Here is a 20,876-nt window from a genome sequence, read left to right as displayed (position 1 = left end):
CTGCACGATTGCTAGCAGTGCAACGCTGCTATTGATTCGCAGTAGATTCAAGTAGCAGTAGTTATTTATAATCCACCATAAAAAACCCATTTTTTGGCTACTTTTCACCTGAAATATCATCCATTCATTCCCACTCCTCCACACCCCCATCCATAATAAAACTCCAAATTAAACAATGCCAATTTTGGTTTATTGTGTTGCTGGTACTTATACTGTCAGTTGTAAAAAATAATACAAGACCAACGTTTTTAAATGAACCAACCTGAACCAGGCATTTCAGAAAAATCTATATTCCAAACATTCTATTTCTAGTTTGATCCAATTGATTCTGTCATTCATAATGAAGGCAGTTATGGTAGTGTTACATACATTTAAAAAAAACATTAAGTAGACTGAATGAATCTATTTTAAGATTGAATATAAATGGACGCACTGCAATCACAACGCCAGAACAGAAAATATATTACGATGCATTTAAGACATAGCTAGTTTCATTCTTGTAAATTTAAATTTTATTGAGTTTGGGGGAAAATTTGTAAACAACTGATCGAAATATTTGCATTTGAACATTTGTACCACAAAGCCCCTAAGTGTCATCTTGGATACAAAAGGACACTGTTACACTGTTAATACAGGCAGATCTCAAACAGCAACTTTTGCTTCTCAAAAACATCTTCCAGCAGTTACAAATGATAGCAATAGAAACAAGTTGTCATATATATATGTCAGAACATCACTATTAGTCGTTACCTACCATTTACAGCAAACTATATACCTGTAACCAAACAGTATAGAAAGATTATCCAGATTTCACTCTTCTGTTTAAGATACACGTTTCCATTTGCACCCCTTTAAAGCTGTACAATTCCAGTCAAAAAGGAGGGTTAACTTATACAGGTTTGTAGTCAAGCTTCGATTCTAGCTTCTTAGAGTCAGCAACTTTTCGGACTGCCTTCATGAAATCTTCCTGCTCAACATAGTCACGATCAGCACGAATCGCAAACATACCTTAAAAGGAAATTTGTGAATATTCAAAAAAGACATTAATTTCCATCATACGAATAACAAATATTATCCATACTAAAAACATCTCTGCATTTCAGTCTTTTGGTGGAAATCAACACTTTTGCATTGTAAAGCTTATAAAAACAATGCAGATTCAAAACATCATAACACAAAACTACCTGTAAAATTATACTGTACCTGCTTCAGTGCAAACATTTCTCAAATCTGCACCATTAAATCCATCTGACAGTTTGACAACCGCTTCATAATCTGTAAATATAATCAGTAAATTCACACATTCAAATAGTCTTAATTTTAATGATGTAACGAACCAAAGAACAGAGTAAACATCACTATCAACAAGGATAATAGATATGAATAGTTTTGAATGGGAACAAAACTCCATTACAAAAACATATTGGAACACCTAACATCTTCAAAGAGTATGGATATTAAAATACTTCCAAGGTTTGGGAGAGTAAAGGGAAGCAGAATTAAATCGTTTAAAGTTTAGTATTCAAAGATACTGTTCGAAGTTGGATTGGAGTCCCATCATACTGAGTCACAAAATGGTAAGGCACAGGTTTACACTTATCTTAGTTAAATGTTGTTTGTGAACTCATCACAGTATTATCCACAAATAATCAAATTCTGGTTCATTTATTGTACACTTTCTACTTTTAAGATATTACTTACAGAATATGAAAAACATGCAAGCAAACTTAATATTCTTGACATACCTATTTCTCCATGCTTTGTGATAGGACCTGCATGAATCTTCAAGATATCCAATCTTGCTTGCTCATTTGGAAGTTCAATATCTAGAATTGCAAAATGCAATTCAAAATTCAGTTGAGCCCTGTTATAATACTAATCAGATGCCGTAAAATTCAAACCAGTAATATAATTGGAACAATCACCCATCAGTGCTTCCGGATTCACTACGCACACTTGCCTCAAACAAAAAGGCAAAACGCAAGCCGGGGCACAGAAAGTCAAACCAGCCGACTTCTGGGTCACCAGACTGGAAGGATGGAGTAATCTGGCATACAAATTTTTATTTTTTAAGGTCTACAACCTGAGTATAACAGGGATATACTGTATTGTGCACAAGCTTCCAACAGTACTTAATCTTTGAAAGCTTTATATACTTACGAATCTTTCTATCAAGTCTTCCAGGACGCAATAATGCAGGATCCAAAGTGTCTGGTCTATTTGTAGCCATAATCATCTTAACTCTATGAAGTGTATCAAATCCATCCATTTGATTGAGTAGCTACAACAAAATCCAACAAAACAAAATTATTTTTATACAGAACTTTAATATGTATGCAGAATAATGATATATATGCCATCTTGCTTTAGAACCAATATCCACTCAAGTTTTACATACTGTGATGAGCAAGAATTTTGTACAAACTAAGCACTCAATCTTCTTCTTTCAATTTTGGTTCATGATCAATGGTTCAGAGGATGTTACCAGGACACGTCTGCTAACAGGTGGATCAGCCCTGCTCACTGCCAGCCTTATTATTCAAAGCCTTGTTATTCAGCTCGGTCAGGAAAGAGAAGCAGCATTATAATAATCTCCTAGTGGTAAGTTCCAGCCTGAAAACCTTCCTTTTCGACCATCCTTACAGCCACCTCCCCACCCCCCAGCTCAAAGACAGGCTCCGCCACTGTTAAGCGCTCTGAGAAGCTACCCTGGGCGGAGGGTGCTACATAAGTGCAAGTTACCGTAAATGTTAATGACTGTTATAGCTACAGCGGAACAAGAATAGTTGTAGCTAGCTTGTATGCAGTGTTCTTTATTGAAATAATATAGAACGACAAGAAATCATGGAATGAAAAACAGCATTTGGGACATCAAACCCAGAGATTTACAGTCCCACATAATTAACCCATGACATAAGTAGTTGATGGGAAGTGTACAGTGGCGTCCCCCAGGAATCGGTTTTAGGACCACTGCTCTTCTTAATGTATATATATCTAAATGATCTGGACTTGGGTATAGCAAGCACCATTTCCAAGTTTGCGGACGACCCAAAGTTAGGAAGGATAGTAAACAGTGAGAAGGATAGTAGCCAACTGCAGGAAAACATAGACAGAATGGTAATGCATTTTGGAAGAAAGGATGAGGGGAGGCAATACAGGCTGGTAATACAATCTTAAGGGGGGTGAAGGAACAGAGAGACCTGGTGGTTCAGGTAAATGAATCCTTGAAGGTGGCAGGACAAGTAGATAAAGCTGTAAAAAGGGCATATGGGTTACTAGGCTTTATAAATAGGGGCATAGAGTACAAGAGTCAGGAGGTTATGATTAACCTATATAAAACACTGGTTAGGTCTCAGTTAGAATATTGCGCCCAGTTCTGGGCACCACACTATAGGAAGGGTGTTAAGGCATTGGAAAGGGTGCAGAAGAGATATATAAGGATGGTACCAGGAATGAGGGACCTTGATTATGAGGAAAGGCTAGAGAGGCTGGGATTATTCTCACTGGAGCAGAGAAGGTTACGAGGAGACCAAATAGAGGTTTTCAAAATCATGTGCAGTACGATTCTATGACGATGCACCACATATAAATTTACTGAGGAACAATCTATGGGATATATTCATATTCATTTTAATGAAATATTTTACATCATCATAAATCAAGTCAGTAATTAGAATATATATTTGGCCTCATAAGTAATGGATTTTCCAAGATATTTAAATTAATATTATTAAAAGCTTCCACAAATAGGTTTATACAAAACAAGCAAAGTTCTACAAGGTTGGGCTAAAAATTATAAACGTCTCCCATATTTAACCTTGAATAATAGTTTGATTCACCAACCTCCATTAAAGTTCTCTGAATCTCTCGATCAGCTGAGGTTCCCTCAGAGAAACGGCGACCACCTGCAACAAAATGTCATTGTAGAATATTTCCTGAATTAAGTGAGTCTCCCTACCCCTAACCCCCATCCCCCAACCATTACAAATTAAGCAGTAAATTATTCTGAAACATGTATTATACCCAGAACAGTACATTACACTTAGTCAAGTCTTGTTCTTACAACCTTATTGGGAAAGAAAAGTTTCAATCAAGTTAATTCTCAAGCGCCTAAAGTGAGACTGGATTTTAAAGCAGATTACATTATTTTGGTAATGCAGTTGATTGCAATTCTGTGTTAAAGGACAAGCAGCAAACTTACCAATAGCATCAATCTCATCCATAAAAATGATGCATGGCTGATGATCCCTAGCATAATTGAACATCTCTCTGATCAAACGGGCACTTTCACCAATGTATTTATCAACAATAGAGCTGGAAACAACCTACAAAAAAATGTCAATGTTCAGTTTCAAAAACAGAGCATGTCAACTAAAAACAATTATATCTTAGTGGAAAACTGATCAAGAAGTTATTTCTCAATTTACCTTTAAAAAGTTGCAGTCTAATTGACTGGCAACAGCTCTTGCCAAGAGTGTTTTTCCTGTACCTGAAAGAGAGCAAAAGAAAAAAGTTAACTTGTCATTCTCACAAAATATATTAAATAAAATTGGACTTCACAATAGTTCAATTGATGTTTTTTTAAAGATATCTCCATTATCAGATAAAGCAGTTTGCTAGCATGGAACAATAAATACGGATTGAAATTCAGCATACCTTTTAGGTCTCTGCCTCAAATCATATTTTGTGATAGCAAGCTGGTAGACTCTGCTCAGACTACCACTGTAACATCTTTCTTCTTTTTACACGCAATCTGATTTGAATCTAGACCATAAAGAATTATATAAAATGCTCTTTAAATATTACCTGGTGGTCCATACAGTAAGCACCCTTTTGGCGGAATTATCCCTACACGTTGAAACAGTTCTGGGTTTGTAAGAGGCAACTCTATAACCTGCAGACACAGAATAATATCAATTACAGCAATTAAAGAAATTTAGGCACAAACAGCCACATGGAAAGCAGTTCAGGTTTTACACCAAAACAACACATACAATACTAATTATATTTGTATAGCGCCTTTCACATAGGGAGGACATCCCAAGGTGCTGGACAGTCAGGGATTTGGACATGATCTGCCAAACGTACCTCTCGCAATTCCCTAATCTGTTCTGCTAGTCCACCAATCTCAGAATAAGTCACATTTCCAGGATCTTCATGAGACATGTTATATACCAATGGATCCACTTCCCTTGGCAAGTATCTGTTTAACACAAATAATTCACATCAACTGCAATTACAACTTGCCATTATGCTTGATCAGATAACATCATTTTGAATACCAATTTTATCTCATTATTTTGTTCCTCTTGTTTTGTTCAAAACAACCAAAATCAAAATCAGACTCCTTTACCTCATAACAGGACTGTACTCACTATTCTATAAAACCAATCAAAGATGCGCCATAATTAACCCACTTATAGTGAGTCAAACACTTTATTGAAAAAAAATTACTATTATATGAAAGACCAACCATTTGGCATATTTTTCCAATGGCTTTTCCAAAAAATGTTGACCAACACTTGCTGGACATAACCACAAAATACAACACAAATCCTTTGTCATTCAGTTGAGACCTATGAAAACCTTATAAAGTTACAACAAACATAGTGAAATTGAGTGAATATTTTTCTTACTGAGTAAAAAGCTTGGAATGAACTTCCTACCTCATTATAGTCAGAGTAGTCATATCGAGGGCAACTCGAGTCCCAGGTTTCAGTTTGCTTTTTTCAAGCTATAATTATGAAAGAGAAGGAAAAAGAAAATATTTACAGTATGCCAAAAACCCAAAACAGATTTCAAATTCAGTAGCATTTGTACTCAAATGGTATTCCTATTCCCACCTCGAAAGCAAGCAGAACCTCTTTCATGGCTATTTGGTTTATTTATATATATATACATATAGCCGCTAAATAGTCACGAAAGATGTTGACATGCATATTTGACAAATTTCCAAAATATTTATTCTTAAAAAACTAAGTATCACTCCTATTCAATATCTACAGACACATAAATGTATACTACATTTTAAAAGGTAACAGGTGTGTATCAAGCTTTATGACAGACAACATAAACATTGCAGCATCCAGTATGGCATGGTCATAGATATGGGATTTCTGAACAATTTTCAAATGCTTTACCTGTCTACGGCAGCCAACAACATATCTTGGTCCATTTGTAGCTTTCACAATAACTAAACAGAAAACAACATGGGCAGATCACTTTAACTGCATTGCAGTACAATACAAACAAATTCTGTTTAGTTACAGAATTAGCAAAAATATTTCAGATTTCTTACAGAAATCAGAATGGAATACTTACATTTCTCTTCTGTAAGTTGTTTCAACACTTCACCGACAATCTATAAAAGAAATAACTATTCAACTCAAAGAGAAAGATATAAAAATGCATCTTAAAATTATTTTCTGAAGGAACAACAAACTTACCTGTCCCACACTCTGAAGAGCTTTGAGGTCATTTTCAGATTTTTCATACTGTTTTGTTAGCTCCTTCAGTTGTTCTCTTACTATTTAAGAAAATTGCCAAAAAAAAAATTGATTTTACAGATTGACCAGACTTTCTCCTAAGTGATCCTCACATCCTTTTAAATCCATTGAAATTGCTATTTTAAAAATGCAGGATATACTGTATATGACGAGATGAAATGGAAAATGTTGCCCTGGCAAGATACCATGTGCATTTCTACACAGGATCAACTTGTATATTTATATGCCTTCATGTGGGTAGCGTTTGAGACGGGAGTTACCATTCTTTCAACGAATTAAAGAACCGTTGTCTTCATGAACGCACACTATTTGTAAAACACGCTCGTTTCGCACACGTACAAGATGATAATGCGACAAAGGTGTAATTTAATTTAATGTGTTTTCATGCAATTAGCGTGCACGGTTTCAAAGGCTCGCTACCCTACTCACCCAAACAGGATAGGCCGACAACAATCTATTTAAATAGCAGCTTGGTGTCGTAATGACTTATTGCCTACACGCAATTTTAGCAGCAGATGGATGGACAAGTGGCACTTCTGAACGGTGAAGGCCCCGATCCCCCACCTCCCAAACGGTACTCATGGCTTCCTCTCTCTCTCTCACACACACACGCGCGCGCGCGCCCGCCGGGGAGAGAGGGGAGAGAACTTTTAACGAACGCGAAAGTGCTGTACCGTACTTCTTGAAAGGCGTGAGGGTCAGGTGCACAGAGCACGGTCGGCTCTGTCGGGGCGCTCTTATAACGGAAACCGAGCAGCATCTCGATCAAGGATCTGACATTTCAATTCGGATCTGACAACCAGGTGCGGCTGACGATAACCCCCCACCCCCCCCAACCCCTCTCTCTGTCAGGTCAACGCGGAGGAGCCTCAAGTCCAGGCACTCCTCCCCTGCCCTGCCCTCCCCAGGCGCCGGGCCCGCGGCTCACTCTGAATGGATGACAAAGCGAGTTGGTGCCGGCCTCGCTGCTGCACGTCCCACGGGCCCCCCCGGGGCCCCGCTCGTTACGCGACCCGCGACAGAGATGCAAACCGATGAAGACCTACACTCCTTCAGGCGGCCGTCGATCTCTTTGTGCTCCAGTAGTTTCTTTCTGTAATCCTGCAGCCCTTTCCCCCTCGGATCCGCCATGTTGGTGCTCGGGCTGAAGCGGTGCCTGCTGGGACCGAACCCCGGCGCTCGGCGTGACAAAGAGCCGCCACGAACAGCAAGAGTGGCACGAGGCGAGCAAAGCGCCCACCACCAGAGGACCTCCAGCGACAGAGCCACCTTCAGCCGCACCGTACGCGGTGCTCCCCACAGGCTGTGCTCCCCCAGTGGTCAGGAGCGAGAAGAGCAGACAGACGGACCCATTCGCTGATTGATCCGCCCCTCGGCTCACCTTCCCGCTGCACCTGAAACTTGGGAAAGTTTCAACGTCAGAGCGGAGCAACCAAAGCTTAGTCAAAGAAGTACATGGTGCAAAATATAGTTTGGGTCTATATAAAGACCAGTTTTGGTCTCCTTATTAAAAAAAGGACATACTTGCCCTCGAGGGGCTGCAGTGTAGATTCACTCGGTTAGTTCCTGGGATGAGGGGACTGACCTATGAGGATAGGCTGAATAAACTGGGGCTGTATTCTCTAGAGTACAGAAGAATTAGTGGAGATCTTATTGAAACATATAACTTCCTTAAAGGGCTGATAAAGTAGACACTGAGGGCCTGTTTCCCCGGTAGGAGAATCTATAACCAGGGGTCACAGTCTTAAAATTAAGGGTCAGCCTTTTAGAACAGAGTTGAGGAAACAGCCCAGAAGGCTGTAGATGCTCAGTCCTTGAACATCTTCAAGGCTGAGACTGACAGATTTTTTAAAAAACAGAGGGATTAGGGGATATGGGGATAGGGCAGGTAACTAGAGGTAGGTCTGAAGATCAGCCCTGATCTTATCGAATGGCAGGACAGGCTCGAGGGGCCGAATGGCCTACTCCTGCTCCTAATTCTTATGTTCTTATGTTCTTATATAGTGTTTATTCTAGGTCTTAAATATTCATGATGCCATCCAGTTTTTTTTTTGATAACTGAGTCTCTGACACACACCCAAACCTGTCACCATGCTTAAAAGTATCCAAATCAAATTGGGAGTTCCACTTACTGTATGTATGCCACCTGCATGTGGAAAATCCCATGTGTCTGGAATGCCATCCGGTCTTCCAACAATAAGATGCACTAGTATGTTAAACTAATTTCTATAGGATAATAGTATTACTAGTATTCCACGACTATTTGTGCCATGTGCGAAGAGGGAAAAGTTGATATAGCATTTGCAATTTCACATCACTGTTGTTAAACCACCTTCCTATGCTACTTTTACATTTATTTATACATTGCATCCATTGGATTGGTGTGAGGGTCCAATGAGAATTACAAGTTAAGGCACTGCAGAATTTTTTTAATGAAATTAATAGAAACCTCATAAGGGATAAACAGTAAGACATTGTTGGTTAAATATGTTATATTTGTACTTGATGGTGGTCCCAAACCACCTAATGTGTATACCGTACTAATCAGAATGGTGGCAACGTGTACAGTGCAGGTTTTGACCCCCCTGAATGACAATGGTGCTTATCATGGCAAAGTAAATAATGCTGAAGAATTTATGTGATTTCATTTTTTTCTATTAGGGTAGAAAATATGTTTCATCTAATGAACCCCCTAGATATTTTAAATAAGTATATATTTTAAAAGTTCATTCTCCCCATAAATGAAATGTCGTGATTGAATTTTTAGACATTACAATGAATTAATGACTGCTAGCAAACTGTTAAGGAGCTCGAATTTTACTCAACCCTGTGCGGTTAGATATCAAATTCCAGGAAAACTGCAAGTTCCATTCGATAATTGCTTCCGCCTCATAGAAGAATGTCATTTGTTGTTGTTGTTGTTGTCGTTGTGGTTGTTGTTGTCAAGCTCCACGGGTGAGTTGGACCGAATATACTGCAGCTCCCTAAGTGCAGAACCGCTGGCGATATCATAAACCTTCGCCCTTGAATGGTTCATCCTCACTCACACATAGTGATCAGGAAGAGAACAACATAACGCAACACAACACCACCAGATACGAGTCACATCCTGAACGAATGATCTACCATGGGAAGATGCACGTTGTATTTTCTTGTACGGCCTTTAAAACAAAATGACCCGGTCCCTGCCGGCCAGCCCCATTGCCGCAAGTGCATAAAAGCACACAGAACACGTCGCCAGAATCTTTTCAAGGAAGTTGTGGGTTTCGGTGTGTTGCCCTCAAGGAGGAGCGGAAAGCAGCTGTGTGTGTGTGTGTATATAAAAAATATATATATTTTTTTTAAAAAAAACATTGTGAGCCAATGAGACGCTCTTCCCGTGAATATTCATTGCCCAAGAAGGGAAAGATCGCGACGTGCAAATTTGCTGTTACACACAAGGAAGTCGGAGAGAGCAATGCACCAGGTGGGAGGCGGGGGGAGGCGCTTTAAAAGAATAAACTTTGAATGAGTCAAACCCAGTTGTCCCCGATGCCCGTTCCTTTCTGGTGGCATAACGTTTCCTTGGTTTAACTTTTTTCCCCCCCCCACTCCCCACACCCCTCCCCACACCCCTCGTTATGATTGCAATCGCTTGTTTGTAAGGATGTGCTGCTGCTTTGACCAACATCATCCCACGATGAAGGCTCTGCTGCTGCTGCTGCTGCTGCTGTTTGCGGCAGTGCTGAGTGCCTCCCCAGGTTGGACCGAGCAGAGCAACGACATGCAGCGAGGCTCGGCTGCTCGGAGGTGTTTCTGTCAGGTGAGCAGCCGCCGATCCTTTTCTGTGACCTGTTGGGTTGTAATTCAGGGGCTGCTTTCTCGAACTGCTCTTCTCTCTTGTCCTTCATTGCCCTGTATCGCTGTGCGATGCGCAGAGGTGTCAGTCTCAGCGCAAGGGGTTCCTTGTCCCACACCATGTTGGCCTGCCTTGGGCACAACTGGATGATTGGGTTTTGCTCAAGAGGTCCCTTGTGTGGTGCTTTGGTGATGGGGAGGTGTCCTTGATGGGTTGGGGCAGGAGTTGTCCTGCACAGTTGCAGGCTGGTTCTTGACTGAGTGTGGATGGTTCACAGAGCACGTAGGCAGAGTGTGTTATCACCAGGACATCTCCTCCCACTTCGAGATCCGGTGCTGTCACGATTACACTTACCTTTACTGATGACGTACAAACAGTAATAATGATAATAATCCTCGCATTTGATATAGCGCTTTTCACGTCGGGAGGACGTCCCAAAGCGCTTCACAGAACACACTGTAAAGTGAATTGACTGTTATATTTGTGGGCGAACGCGGCAGCCGATTGCGCACAGCAATGCCCCACAAACAGTCGTAGATTGAAAATGACCAATTTATTATTGTTTTTTTGGTTACAATGCTTACAATTAGGATTCTCTCTCCCTCTCTCTCTCTGTGTCACTCTCTGCTCAGAATGGAGTTAGTTCTTTCAGGAAGTTAATTTTGGAAATCCCAAAACACACCACAGACTTATAACCAGTTGGAATTACACGAACACACACACACACACACACCCCTGTTGATATTTGTGTTACTTGTAGAGTCTTTTGCATTTACCTTCGTGGCTGGGTTTAGGTAAAATATAAAATGCTTGCACTCTAGGCAATTTTGCTCAAGAGGTCCCTTGTTTGGTGCTTTGGTGATGGGGAGGTGTCCTTGATGGGTTGGGGCAGGAGTTGTCCTGCACAGTTGCAGGCTGGTTCTTGACTAAGTGCGGATGGTTCACAGAGCACGTAGGCAGAGTGTGTTATCACCAGGACATCTCCTCCCACTTCGAGATCCGGTGCTGTAACAATTACACTTACGTTTACTGATGGAATACAAATAGTAACAATAATAATAATCCTTGCATTTGATATAGTGCTTTTCACGTCGGGAGGACGTCCCAAAGCGCTTCACAGAACACGCTGTAAAGTGAATTGACTGTATATTTGTTGGCGAACGCGGCAGCCAATTGCGCACAGCAATGTCCCACAAACAGTCATAGATTGAAAATGACCAATTTATTATTGTTTTTTTGGTTACAATGCTTACAATTAGGATTCTCTCTCTCTCTCTCTCTCTCTCTCTGTCACTTTCTGCTCAGAATGGAGTTAGTTCTTTCAGGAAGTTAATTTTGGAAATCCAAAAACACACCACAGAGTTATAACCAGTTGGAATTACACGAACACACACACACACACACACCCCTGTTGATATTTGTGTTACTTGTAGAGTCTTTTGCATTTACTTTCGTAGCTGGGTTTAGGTAAAATATAAAATGCTTGCACTCTAGGTAATTGGAAGATTTCATGGAAGTGACACATTTATCCTGTGTTTATGCTGCACATTTGGTGGCAAATTGGTTTCAGGAGTAACACATGTCATGTCATGTCTGCTCAGTATAATTCTGCAAAGCCACTGGTGGGATAAACTGCCAGATTATAGATTGGGAAAGGCAACAGATTATGTGAATACAGTGAGTTTTCAATTGATTGTCGAGCAGTAGAAGATGGCATAGTTTTCCAGAGGCCGCTTCTGGGAAAATCAGTGAGTAGTGTTTTAACAGTGGATCAATGGGAGCATTATTGGTTGGGATTGCAACATCAATAAGTACTTTTGTGTCTCCATAAGCAGGAGCATACTTTCCCAGGGCTGTTACGAAATGCTTTCTATAAAGCGCTGAATGCGTAATAAAATAAATGTATTTATATTGTTTATAATGTTGACAGAGAGGTGTGTACACTTTCTGGAGGATTAATGTCCAGCCACAAGTTTGCTATCCTTTTGTTCTGGGCGGATGAATGGTGTAAAAAAAATGTTTAAAATTTTGGTTTAAAGTAATCGATATTTCTATTGTAATCTTCCAATTATTGTCACATTAATTTTTTTCCATTGAGTGCTAGATCTCTTGAAATGAATGGAAGATTATGTTTTGCTGACTGTGCATCTGGTGACTGCTGTTTTGCTTAACTAGAGAGATGCAGAGAGCAGATAGTACCCTTGATGGTGTAGTAGGAAAATGGAAGGCTAGTACTCTCAAAGGATGAGATCAAATGGTCTCATGCACCTTTCTTATTTAAACACCTCTTGCACTTGAGAGATGTAGGAGAAGCTTTTTCTTTCCCGTAATAGATGCCATTATTGACCGTACCTGTAAAGTCAGTGGTGGCATCTGACCTCTTTTGAAAGAACAAAGACTCCCTTTTGTTTGGAATTTGAATATTTTACAAATTATTTCAGGATCCTATCAACTCCAGCACTACTCTATTATAAAGCATTTGGCAGTCAACCTTCAAATGGGTAAAACTAAAGTTTTGGGATAACCTTATTGTTGAATGTTCTAGACCTGCCAAAATAACCCTAAACATAATTGCTAGACTTTGAAAGTCCCTGAATATATCTTTTTTATCTTCGTGAAGCTGGAATTTTCAGTCACTGTTGATCTTTATCTGATGAAGGATCACTGATCAGCCCTGCACTTGGATACAAACTAAAAATGTGTTCATTGACTTTGATGTACTCCGTGTACGGCAACTAAGAGTTATAATCCTTGCATTTGATATTGCGCTTTACAAGTTAGGAGAATATCTCAAAGCGTTTCACAGGATGTACTGTAAAGTGTAGTGACTGTGGACATTGTAGCTGTATTTCTAAGGTAGCACCGCTTATTAAAGACTATGGCATTAAAAAAATATTTGTAACTGTAGGTAACTGGATACTTGAATGATTGTACTTGTGATGTTGAAACGATTCATGATTTCAACAACAACAAAATCTTCCCCAAACTAGAAGAACTGCTAAACAGTGACTACTTTAGATATTACAAGGTACGTTTCCATTATTTTCAACATCCAGATTAATAAAACGTTCAATTGTTTGACATGGTTGATAAACTTGGGACTGATTTTATTTTCTGCCCTCTTTCCTTTCAGGTGAATTTAAAAAAGCCTTGTCCATTCTGGTCAGACAAAAGCCATTGTGGGCTGAGGGATTGTGCTGTCAAAGCTTGCGAACCAGTAAGATTATTTTACTTCAATGTTTTCAAAGGAAAGTTGATGGTATTGGAATTATTTCCTCTTCCAAATAATCCCAATGTCCATTGTATTTAAATTCTTAATTCCCCAATGGTGAGATCGGATGCCTTGTAGGTTATTGAAAGGAATGTGTTTTGGACAATTGCCCTTTTTAGATACTCAATATAAATTAATTAAAATGTCAAAACAATAGAGCAGAGTGTCGAAAAGTAGGTGTTGTGAGCAGATTCAGTACAGTCTTTTTCCCGCACATGGTTTTCTCAAGACAAACCTATAAAGATAGCGTAGGGAGTGAGTTGTGTTTTCGGTTCAGTGACCTGTGTGTCCCAGGGAGCCTCCTCCCACAAACCAGGCTTCAAACTATAGACCAATAGTGGATCAGGTGTTATCTTCACGTCTCAAACCACTCCACAGGGCCCAGTTACCTTGCTCTGTATGGTTTGGCGAGCTCCCAACACATATCGTTTGTTGTATGCCTAAAGGTGTACTTAAGACATACTCCTTAATTCCAATTCCCCTGATGTTCTAACTGCATTGTCAAACATCAAGTCCTGCACGAGCCTCAATTTCCTGCATCTCAAGTCATTCTTCTCTGCTCGTGCCGACGTCTTCTCACTTTTGACTCTGATCTCCTCAACCTCACTGATTCCTGTCTTTTGCTCAAACTCTTCGAACCAATTTGCTTGTGACAATTCGTTTTTTTAAAAATTACATTTATAAAAGTTTGTAACCTAATATAAGAACTTATGGGTTGTAGTAAATCTAGAATTTCACATTCCCTCTTCTAGTTTAATGACACTAATTTTATTTCTACTACATTTCATTTCACAAAAATGTTCAACTTTTGTTTGCTTCAGGATGAAGTGCCTGCAGGAATCAGATCAGCAAGTTTTAAGGTACAGTACTAAAACCTTGAACTTTAATGTTGAATACCCTTATTGTTTGAAAAATACTTCAGCATTCAAACATTACTTTTTATTTTTCAAAATAACCTTTTATTAATGCTCTATTCTACAAAAACAACAAAATTGTTGGAGGGTCTTGAGACCGGCCTTGAAGGAGGCAGGGGAGGAAGCGAGGCGAAGGGACTGTGGGATGGAGTTCCAGAGTGTGGGGCCAGAGAGGCTGAAAGCCCTTCACCGATGGTAGGGCGGGTTGGGCGTGAGACATGGAGCAGGCTGGAGCCCGCTGAATGGAGGGAGCGGGCAGGTTGGTAGGTTGGTACAACACGGAGGCATTTGTTTAAGGGAAGCAAAAGATACATTTACAGTTGCCTTCGTAAAATTGGAATAAAAACTGGGTTATTGCTACTTGCTGCCTGTCAATTATGATTTATTTTCCTCCGTTGAATAAATAAAACAATCAATAGGAAGAAGCCAAAACACAGTAACACACAATGTACAGGTTCCAGGGATTCAGAACCACACCCCACAGCACAAAGGAAAAGCTTGAGTGGACTTGTTTGTGTCTATTCTGAGCTCTGTAATTTTATTAGTACACATGCCATGTTTTCCTATTTATGTAATAGTTCATTTTGACCTTTATTTCTTGGAGCAGCTCTTGGCAATAAATATCAGTATTTGGAGCTACCACAAGATGCTTTCTGAATCAGTGATAGCAATATAGTATAAACATTGTAATGTAAGCATATCATGATATCTTTATCAGGCAAGAGGCAGAAAAGTACTGTACAATGCAGTTATGTTTCTCAAAATTATTTCCATACTTTATGCGCAATCATAACTATAACGACCTTTTGACTAACAAATCTAATTCGGTGACCTCCTAGTACACTGAAGAAGCAAATGTTGTTTCCAAGGATGAACGAGAATGTGAAAAGACAGAGAAGCTGGGAGCCGTCAACAATTCTTTGAGGTAATTATTTCATCAACTTGGCTCCTCGCTATTTACTGCCATTGTAGCTGAGATAGCTGTGCAGGATATAAATTTCTTTGTTTCGAAAATATCTGCAATTGGGGGGATCTATATAATCTTTGACATTCGTTAATCATTTCTACTACAAGTTTGACATATGTATCATAACCACATGTGATCAATTATTCTTTTTAATATTGTTCAGTGAAGAAACAAAACAAGCAATGCTAGACTGGACTAGACATGATGACTCTTCAGATAACTTCTGTGAAGCTGATGGTAAGACCTCTTGTCTTTACAAGTATCTTATATTGTCTGCAGTGTGCGTGTGAGAAATGTGAACTTCAAGCAGATATTGCTTGAAAATGGAAGTGATGGGGCGTGGGGGAGGGGAGGAGTGAAGGATCTGATTCTGACTGGTACCATTTTTTTTTCTCAGATGAATATTCTCCAGATGCTGAATATGTGGATTTGCTTCTGAACCCAGAACGCTACACAGGTTATAAAGGTCCAGAAGCATGGAAAATCTGGAATAGCATCTATGAAGAAAACTGTTTTAAGTAAGTTGTATGCAAAACAGTGAAAATATTCCAGGCTTTTACTGGTGTCTCTATGAGTATCCTTATATAAAAATAAAATGAAAGTTATTTGCTTTAATATCTTCCAATACTTTTATGTTTAGACAGTGAGGGTGATGACCTCTGCTGGAGAAATTAGCTTGGTGAAATCACTGAGCCTGACGATGGGAATCTCTATCATAGAATACTAAAAATATTTAGTACCTAATATCTAGCTTTGTTGATGATGTGAAGGGTACAATTTGTTGTCTTCCAAATATAAAGAAATAATGCGACGATTGCTATTGATTTCAATCAGCATATGCAAGTGTAAGAGAATTGCCTTAACTTGGATAACTGGAGCCAAATCATGCTGCATCAATGACCTCTGTATACTGATTTTTGAGCTGAGCTCCTTCTAGGTCTATCATATGACTCTCTTCACATTGCAGGCCAAACTCCATTAGAAGACCATTCAACCCAATGGTACCTGGCAGAGGTGAGTTAATGTTCACTAAAAATCAACATTTTAAAATCGATAAGTCAATAAGTCTATAAAGTGATCTCATTCTGAAGCAGAATTCCTTTGGGTTGATGGGAATTAACCAGGAGTCAAGGAATTCTGTGGGTTTTTTTAATCAAAAAGAAATAGACCCCTAATGTAAACCATTCAAAGGTGTTTCATCAAATTCAAAAGCCTATTGAGCTGATATTTTCTTCTTTTGCAGGTGATGAAGGTAACGGCCCTCTTTCTCAGAACTGGATGATTCAGTATTTCAGTTAGGTCTTGGATATGGGATTGATCACCAGAAGAACATTGGATTGAAATGCTTTTAAATTAACCCCTTCATAAGGGCCCTAACACTTATAAATCTTAAAAGAGCAAGACTGTTTGTGTGTGCGTATGTTTGGGTGTACTTGGTGTATATGTTAAATTTGTTCAAGATAAAACTAAAAGCTCCTATTTCATTTCGTTTCATCTCCTAAACATTCCTTGGTACTGTTTTCAGCTGATTTTCTAATTTTTGCATTCAACTTAAAACTTTTTGACCTAGAGGCCAGAGTGCTCAACAACTGAGCCAAACTAATCATCACACAGTGAATCAAATAGCTCATCTGCTTACTTACCCATAAAGTCCACGAATTGAAGTGTTCCTTTGTGAGGCAAACTTCAGGCTTTACTTGGAATTAGTTACTGGTGGTGGCAATGCCCAAAGAGAGGAGGAACAAGGTTCTCCTTTTTTCAGAATAATCCTGTTAAACGATTATCAGAGTTCTTTGGTGTATAGGCTAAAATTCTTACTGCAAAAATCTTCTGAAAGAGTAATTCTGGTACTGTTTACATTAGAAATCATGTGAGAAGCTAAAGTTTCAAAATATACAGGGTAGTGAATTGTTGACTTGTTAAATTCAGTCCTGCTGTTGCATAAGACAGCTCCCAGTTTGGCGAACTCGCCAGTCAGTCTTTGTTGCTAAGGGACAGCACAGCTTAAAAGTGAACTCTAATGCTGCAGCCTATCTATATTTATCCTATCTATATTTGTTTTTGCTGAAGTTCCATATTTATTTTGTGCAGATTCGTAAATCTTGTCAATTTCTTTACTGGTAATTAATCCTGGGGTTACATGTAGTTTCTGCTGAGGTGCTCCTAAGATTGTCACGCTGTTGTAAATTCTACACTACAATGAACATGATTTTGTTTCATTTTTCCCAACAGGACGAACCTTCTATAATTGGCTTCAAGGTAAGAGTGTATGTTGCGTTGACCAATATATAGTTATGTTCCTAGGCAAAACAGGCAGGTAAAACTGCACCATTTAATTTTTTAAAAAACATTTGTCAAAGTCATTGCAAGTTAAGATAATAGAATAATTCAATTATAATTGTGACTTTCAATATTACATTTCAATAGTGTAACTCTCCTAGTTATTAAATGAAAATGAACTTTCTGTTCTAGGATTGTGCTTGGAGAAACGATCGTTCTACCGAACAGTTTCCGGTTTGCATGCCAGCATTAACATACATCTCAGCTCAAGATATCTTTTACGAGGTACATATATTAATCATTTTGGGGTACTCTTTCTTATGTGTTCCAGCATCCTATGATGAAAAGTTACATTATATGCTGAATCTGAGGCTGAAGTATTTAGAAGTATAGCGTGGAGTCTATTGCAGCCTTGACCCACCAGTATTTCCAGGGAGTTGACATCTCCCTGGGTCAGCCAGATTTACAGACTTCAGCTTTGCACAATGATGCAAATGCCGATTGCGAAAATAAATTCTTGCAATGAATTTATGTAATACTCCATCAGGAATAGATTTCACTGCAATTTATACCAATGAACTACGTAAATCGTTACGCACCCTTCTCAATTCTAACCTTATCTGCAATAAACTTCTTTGCAGACACTTGGTATGAAAGAAAATGGGGGCACAATGCCACAGAATTTCAGCTGCGGTTTGATGGAGAAATGACCAAAGGAGAAGGGCCACGCAGACTCAAGAACCTTTATTTTTTGTACTTGATCGAACTGAGGGCTTTATCTAAGGTGCTGCCCTTTTTTGAACGTTCCAGCATCCAACTTTATACCGGCAACAAAGCACTGGATACAGAAAATAAAAAGCTTTTACTGGAAATCCTCCATTTGGCAAAGTATGTAATAGTTTGGTAAAATCTAGCCTTCTAATAAAGAGGCTAATAAAGAGATTCGATTAGGTGTAGTTTGGTGTAAAATAAGCTTGTTGGTAGATTTTTATGATTGATAAGTGTTAACAATATGTTCTAATTCCAGATCATTTCCCTCACACTTCGATGAGAGTTCCTTGTTTGCTGGGGAAAAAAAGGAAGCTGAAACACTCAAGGTGGCGGTTGATTGATATTGTTCTTTACATTTCGTAGATCTCGGGAAGTGAAAGTCATTCATTAATAAGACTGCCTCCTGCTGCACAGACAATGATGCAGAAATTAAGACCCTGACCACTTTAACATTCATCAGTCTCCTGTTTTAAATTGAAAATCCTGGGTTCAATTCTACATAAACATTTATTACATACTTACACGCATCCCAAGTCTGTGCAGAAAACTGTTAGCACTTTTTAATGCATCAAATAATACCTTAATAAGAACAGCCAAGAGCTTTGCTTCATTTTGAGTTTGTTCTGCTAGATATTTAAGTGTGGGAGTGGGGAGAGAACTTATTTTTTTTAAAAAGTGACAAAAATGTTGACATTAACTTTACTGAAATGACTAAGAAAAATAATCTGCAAGTTTTTGTCTTTTTACAGGAAGAATTTCGGCTACATTTCAAAAACATTTCAAGAATAATGGATTGTGTCGGTTGCTTTAAGTGTAGACTGTGGGGAAAACTTCAGGTGCGTTTAAAATGAACAATAACAAAAAAAATATTGTTTGCTGTTGTTGCTGAGCTGTTGTTAGTTGATGCTGTGCAACTCTTACAGACCCAGGGATTGGGTACCGCTCTGAGGATCCTGTTCTCTGAGAAGCAGATAAACAAATTACCAGACTCTGGACCATCGCAAAGATTTCAACTAACTCGGCAAGAAATAGTTGCACTTCTTAACGCTTTTGGAAGGTCAGATTTTTCACAACTACTGTGTGGTTAATTTCATTGGCGACTGTTTGTCCACATTACCTGTTTTTAAATGCAAGTTACACAACAAAAATATACATTATTCATATTTGAGCTTTGATCATAAGTATCAGGTTATTTTTAACTTGGAATAAACATCACAGCGAAACCCAATTCTATCCTTTCGCAGCATCTACCCAGCAACCACATATGTGGACATCAGCAGGGGCTGTCAGATCATGAATCAGGCGCAGGCCCTACTAATGTTTTCCCTTACCACAGGGCACTCTTGTGGTAAAGTCTTAACTTGACTGAGATCCAGTAATAGCATACTGCCAGTAATTCTCCCATACCTTGATTTTATATCCAGTGCTGAGCAACTTAGTGCATTTGGGGCCCTTTAAAATTCATAAATGTGGCAAAATCTAGCTTTGATTTTGAGCTTGTAGCAGATTCATGTTATCCATAATTTTACAAATCCAAATAAGATTATCGTGTGCCAATGGTGATGTCTGCCGTGGTGTCGGTGATTAATGTTCATTTGTATTGACTTCAATGACTAACCAGAACATGTAGACTATCAAGATGATATCATCTCAGAAACATACCCACGATCATTTCTTTTTCCTTTCCAGGATTTCTAATAGTATCCGAGAGCTTCAAAATTTCAGGGAACTACTGAATAATTTATACTGATGGGACAAAATCATCAGTCTCAGAAATCAAGTGACTTTTGTGAAATATGACAAAGCAAATTACTGTCAAGAAACTGGGATCTACAATTGAGAGTTGTGTTATATTTCAGAGCAGCAGCAATAGGCTAACTGCTTGCATATTGTTCAGAGGAAGAAACTGATTTTGCCAGATGATCTGTGAGATCTGGAAATTTAAGAATTACAGTTCAGTTTTTTGGTTTGAATTTCTACTGCAAATAAAAAATTAAGTTACCGTAATTTATTTAACTAAGTTTATATGATTAGTGAACTACTACTGATTGAAAGTTACATCTTTAGGATAGTTTCCAAAAAGTATTTTTCCTTTTTAAAAAAAATGTTTACTTTTTGAACGTTTGTTTTTACACCAGAAAATCAGTCAGAGCCTGTCAAAGCCATTTTACTTTTGGGGGGAAAAAATGTTCAATTGGCTGCAATGGTCTATCAAGTTGATTTTAGCAAATAAACTATAGCCTATTTTCTCTAAATTTAAGAAACGTATCTTAAACCTAGGAGGCAAGCAAAATTGTAAGTCACTATGCCATTCATTTGGATTGGAAAA

General features: G+C 38.8%; 2 protein-coding genes across 4 annotated transcripts; one reads left to right on the top strand and one right to left on the bottom strand.

Annotated features, from left to right (window-relative positions):
- Nucleotides 1-501: 501 nt before the first annotated feature.
- psmc6 (proteasome 26S subunit, ATPase 6) lies at nucleotides 502-7,650 on the bottom strand. The gene is given in 14 exon segments (NM_001292411.1): nucleotides 502-1,008; nucleotides 1,204-1,275; nucleotides 1,746-1,826; nucleotides 2,161-2,281; nucleotides 3,844-3,905; nucleotides 4,202-4,325; nucleotides 4,428-4,489; nucleotides 4,807-4,894; nucleotides 5,089-5,203; nucleotides 5,667-5,734; nucleotides 6,141-6,193; nucleotides 6,322-6,361; nucleotides 6,447-6,526; nucleotides 7,553-7,650. Coding segments are annotated over 14 exon segments (1,170 nt in total). The 5' UTR covers nucleotides 7,638-7,650; the 3' UTR covers nucleotides 502-889.
- A 2,520-nt stretch (nucleotides 7,651-10,170) lies between these two features.
- ero1a (endoplasmic reticulum oxidoreductase 1 alpha) lies at nucleotides 10,171-20,554 on the top strand. 3 transcript variants are annotated; one of them, XM_007888167.2, is made up of 16 exons: nucleotides 10,171-10,308; nucleotides 13,253-13,372; nucleotides 13,478-13,561; nucleotides 14,437-14,475; nucleotides 15,369-15,454; nucleotides 15,660-15,733; nucleotides 15,894-16,014; nucleotides 16,464-16,510; nucleotides 16,740-16,748; nucleotides 17,729-17,755; nucleotides 17,969-18,061; nucleotides 18,418-18,664; nucleotides 18,804-18,873; nucleotides 19,297-19,383; nucleotides 19,471-19,604; nucleotides 20,237-20,554. In XM_007888167.2, the coding sequence occupies exons 1-16, from the start codon at nucleotides 10,186-10,188 to the stop codon at nucleotides 20,295-20,297; spliced, it is 1,422 nt and encodes a 473-aa protein (XP_007886358.2). In that variant the 5' UTR covers nucleotides 10,171-10,185; the 3' UTR covers nucleotides 20,298-20,554. The 3 variants fall into 3 exon arrangements, with proteins under 3 accessions (XP_007886358.2, XP_007886357.2, XP_007886359.2); XM_007888166.2 differs by having other exon boundaries at nucleotides 16,740-16,790; XM_007888168.2 differs by lacking the exon at nucleotides 13,253-13,372 and having other exon boundaries at nucleotides 16,740-16,790.
- Nucleotides 20,555-20,876: the final 322 nt, after the last annotated feature.

Source organism: Callorhinchus milii, unplaced genomic scaffold (genome assembly GCF_018977255.1).
Source record: "Callorhinchus milii isolate IMCB2004 unplaced genomic scaffold, IMCB_Cmil_1.0 Scaffold9, whole genome shotgun sequence".
Classification (NCBI taxonomy): Eukaryota; Metazoa; Chordata; class Chondrichthyes; order Chimaeriformes; family Callorhinchidae; genus Callorhinchus; species Callorhinchus milii.
The sequence above is the reverse complement of the archived record's forward strand: the minus strand, read 5'-3'. Positions and strand labels throughout refer to the sequence as shown.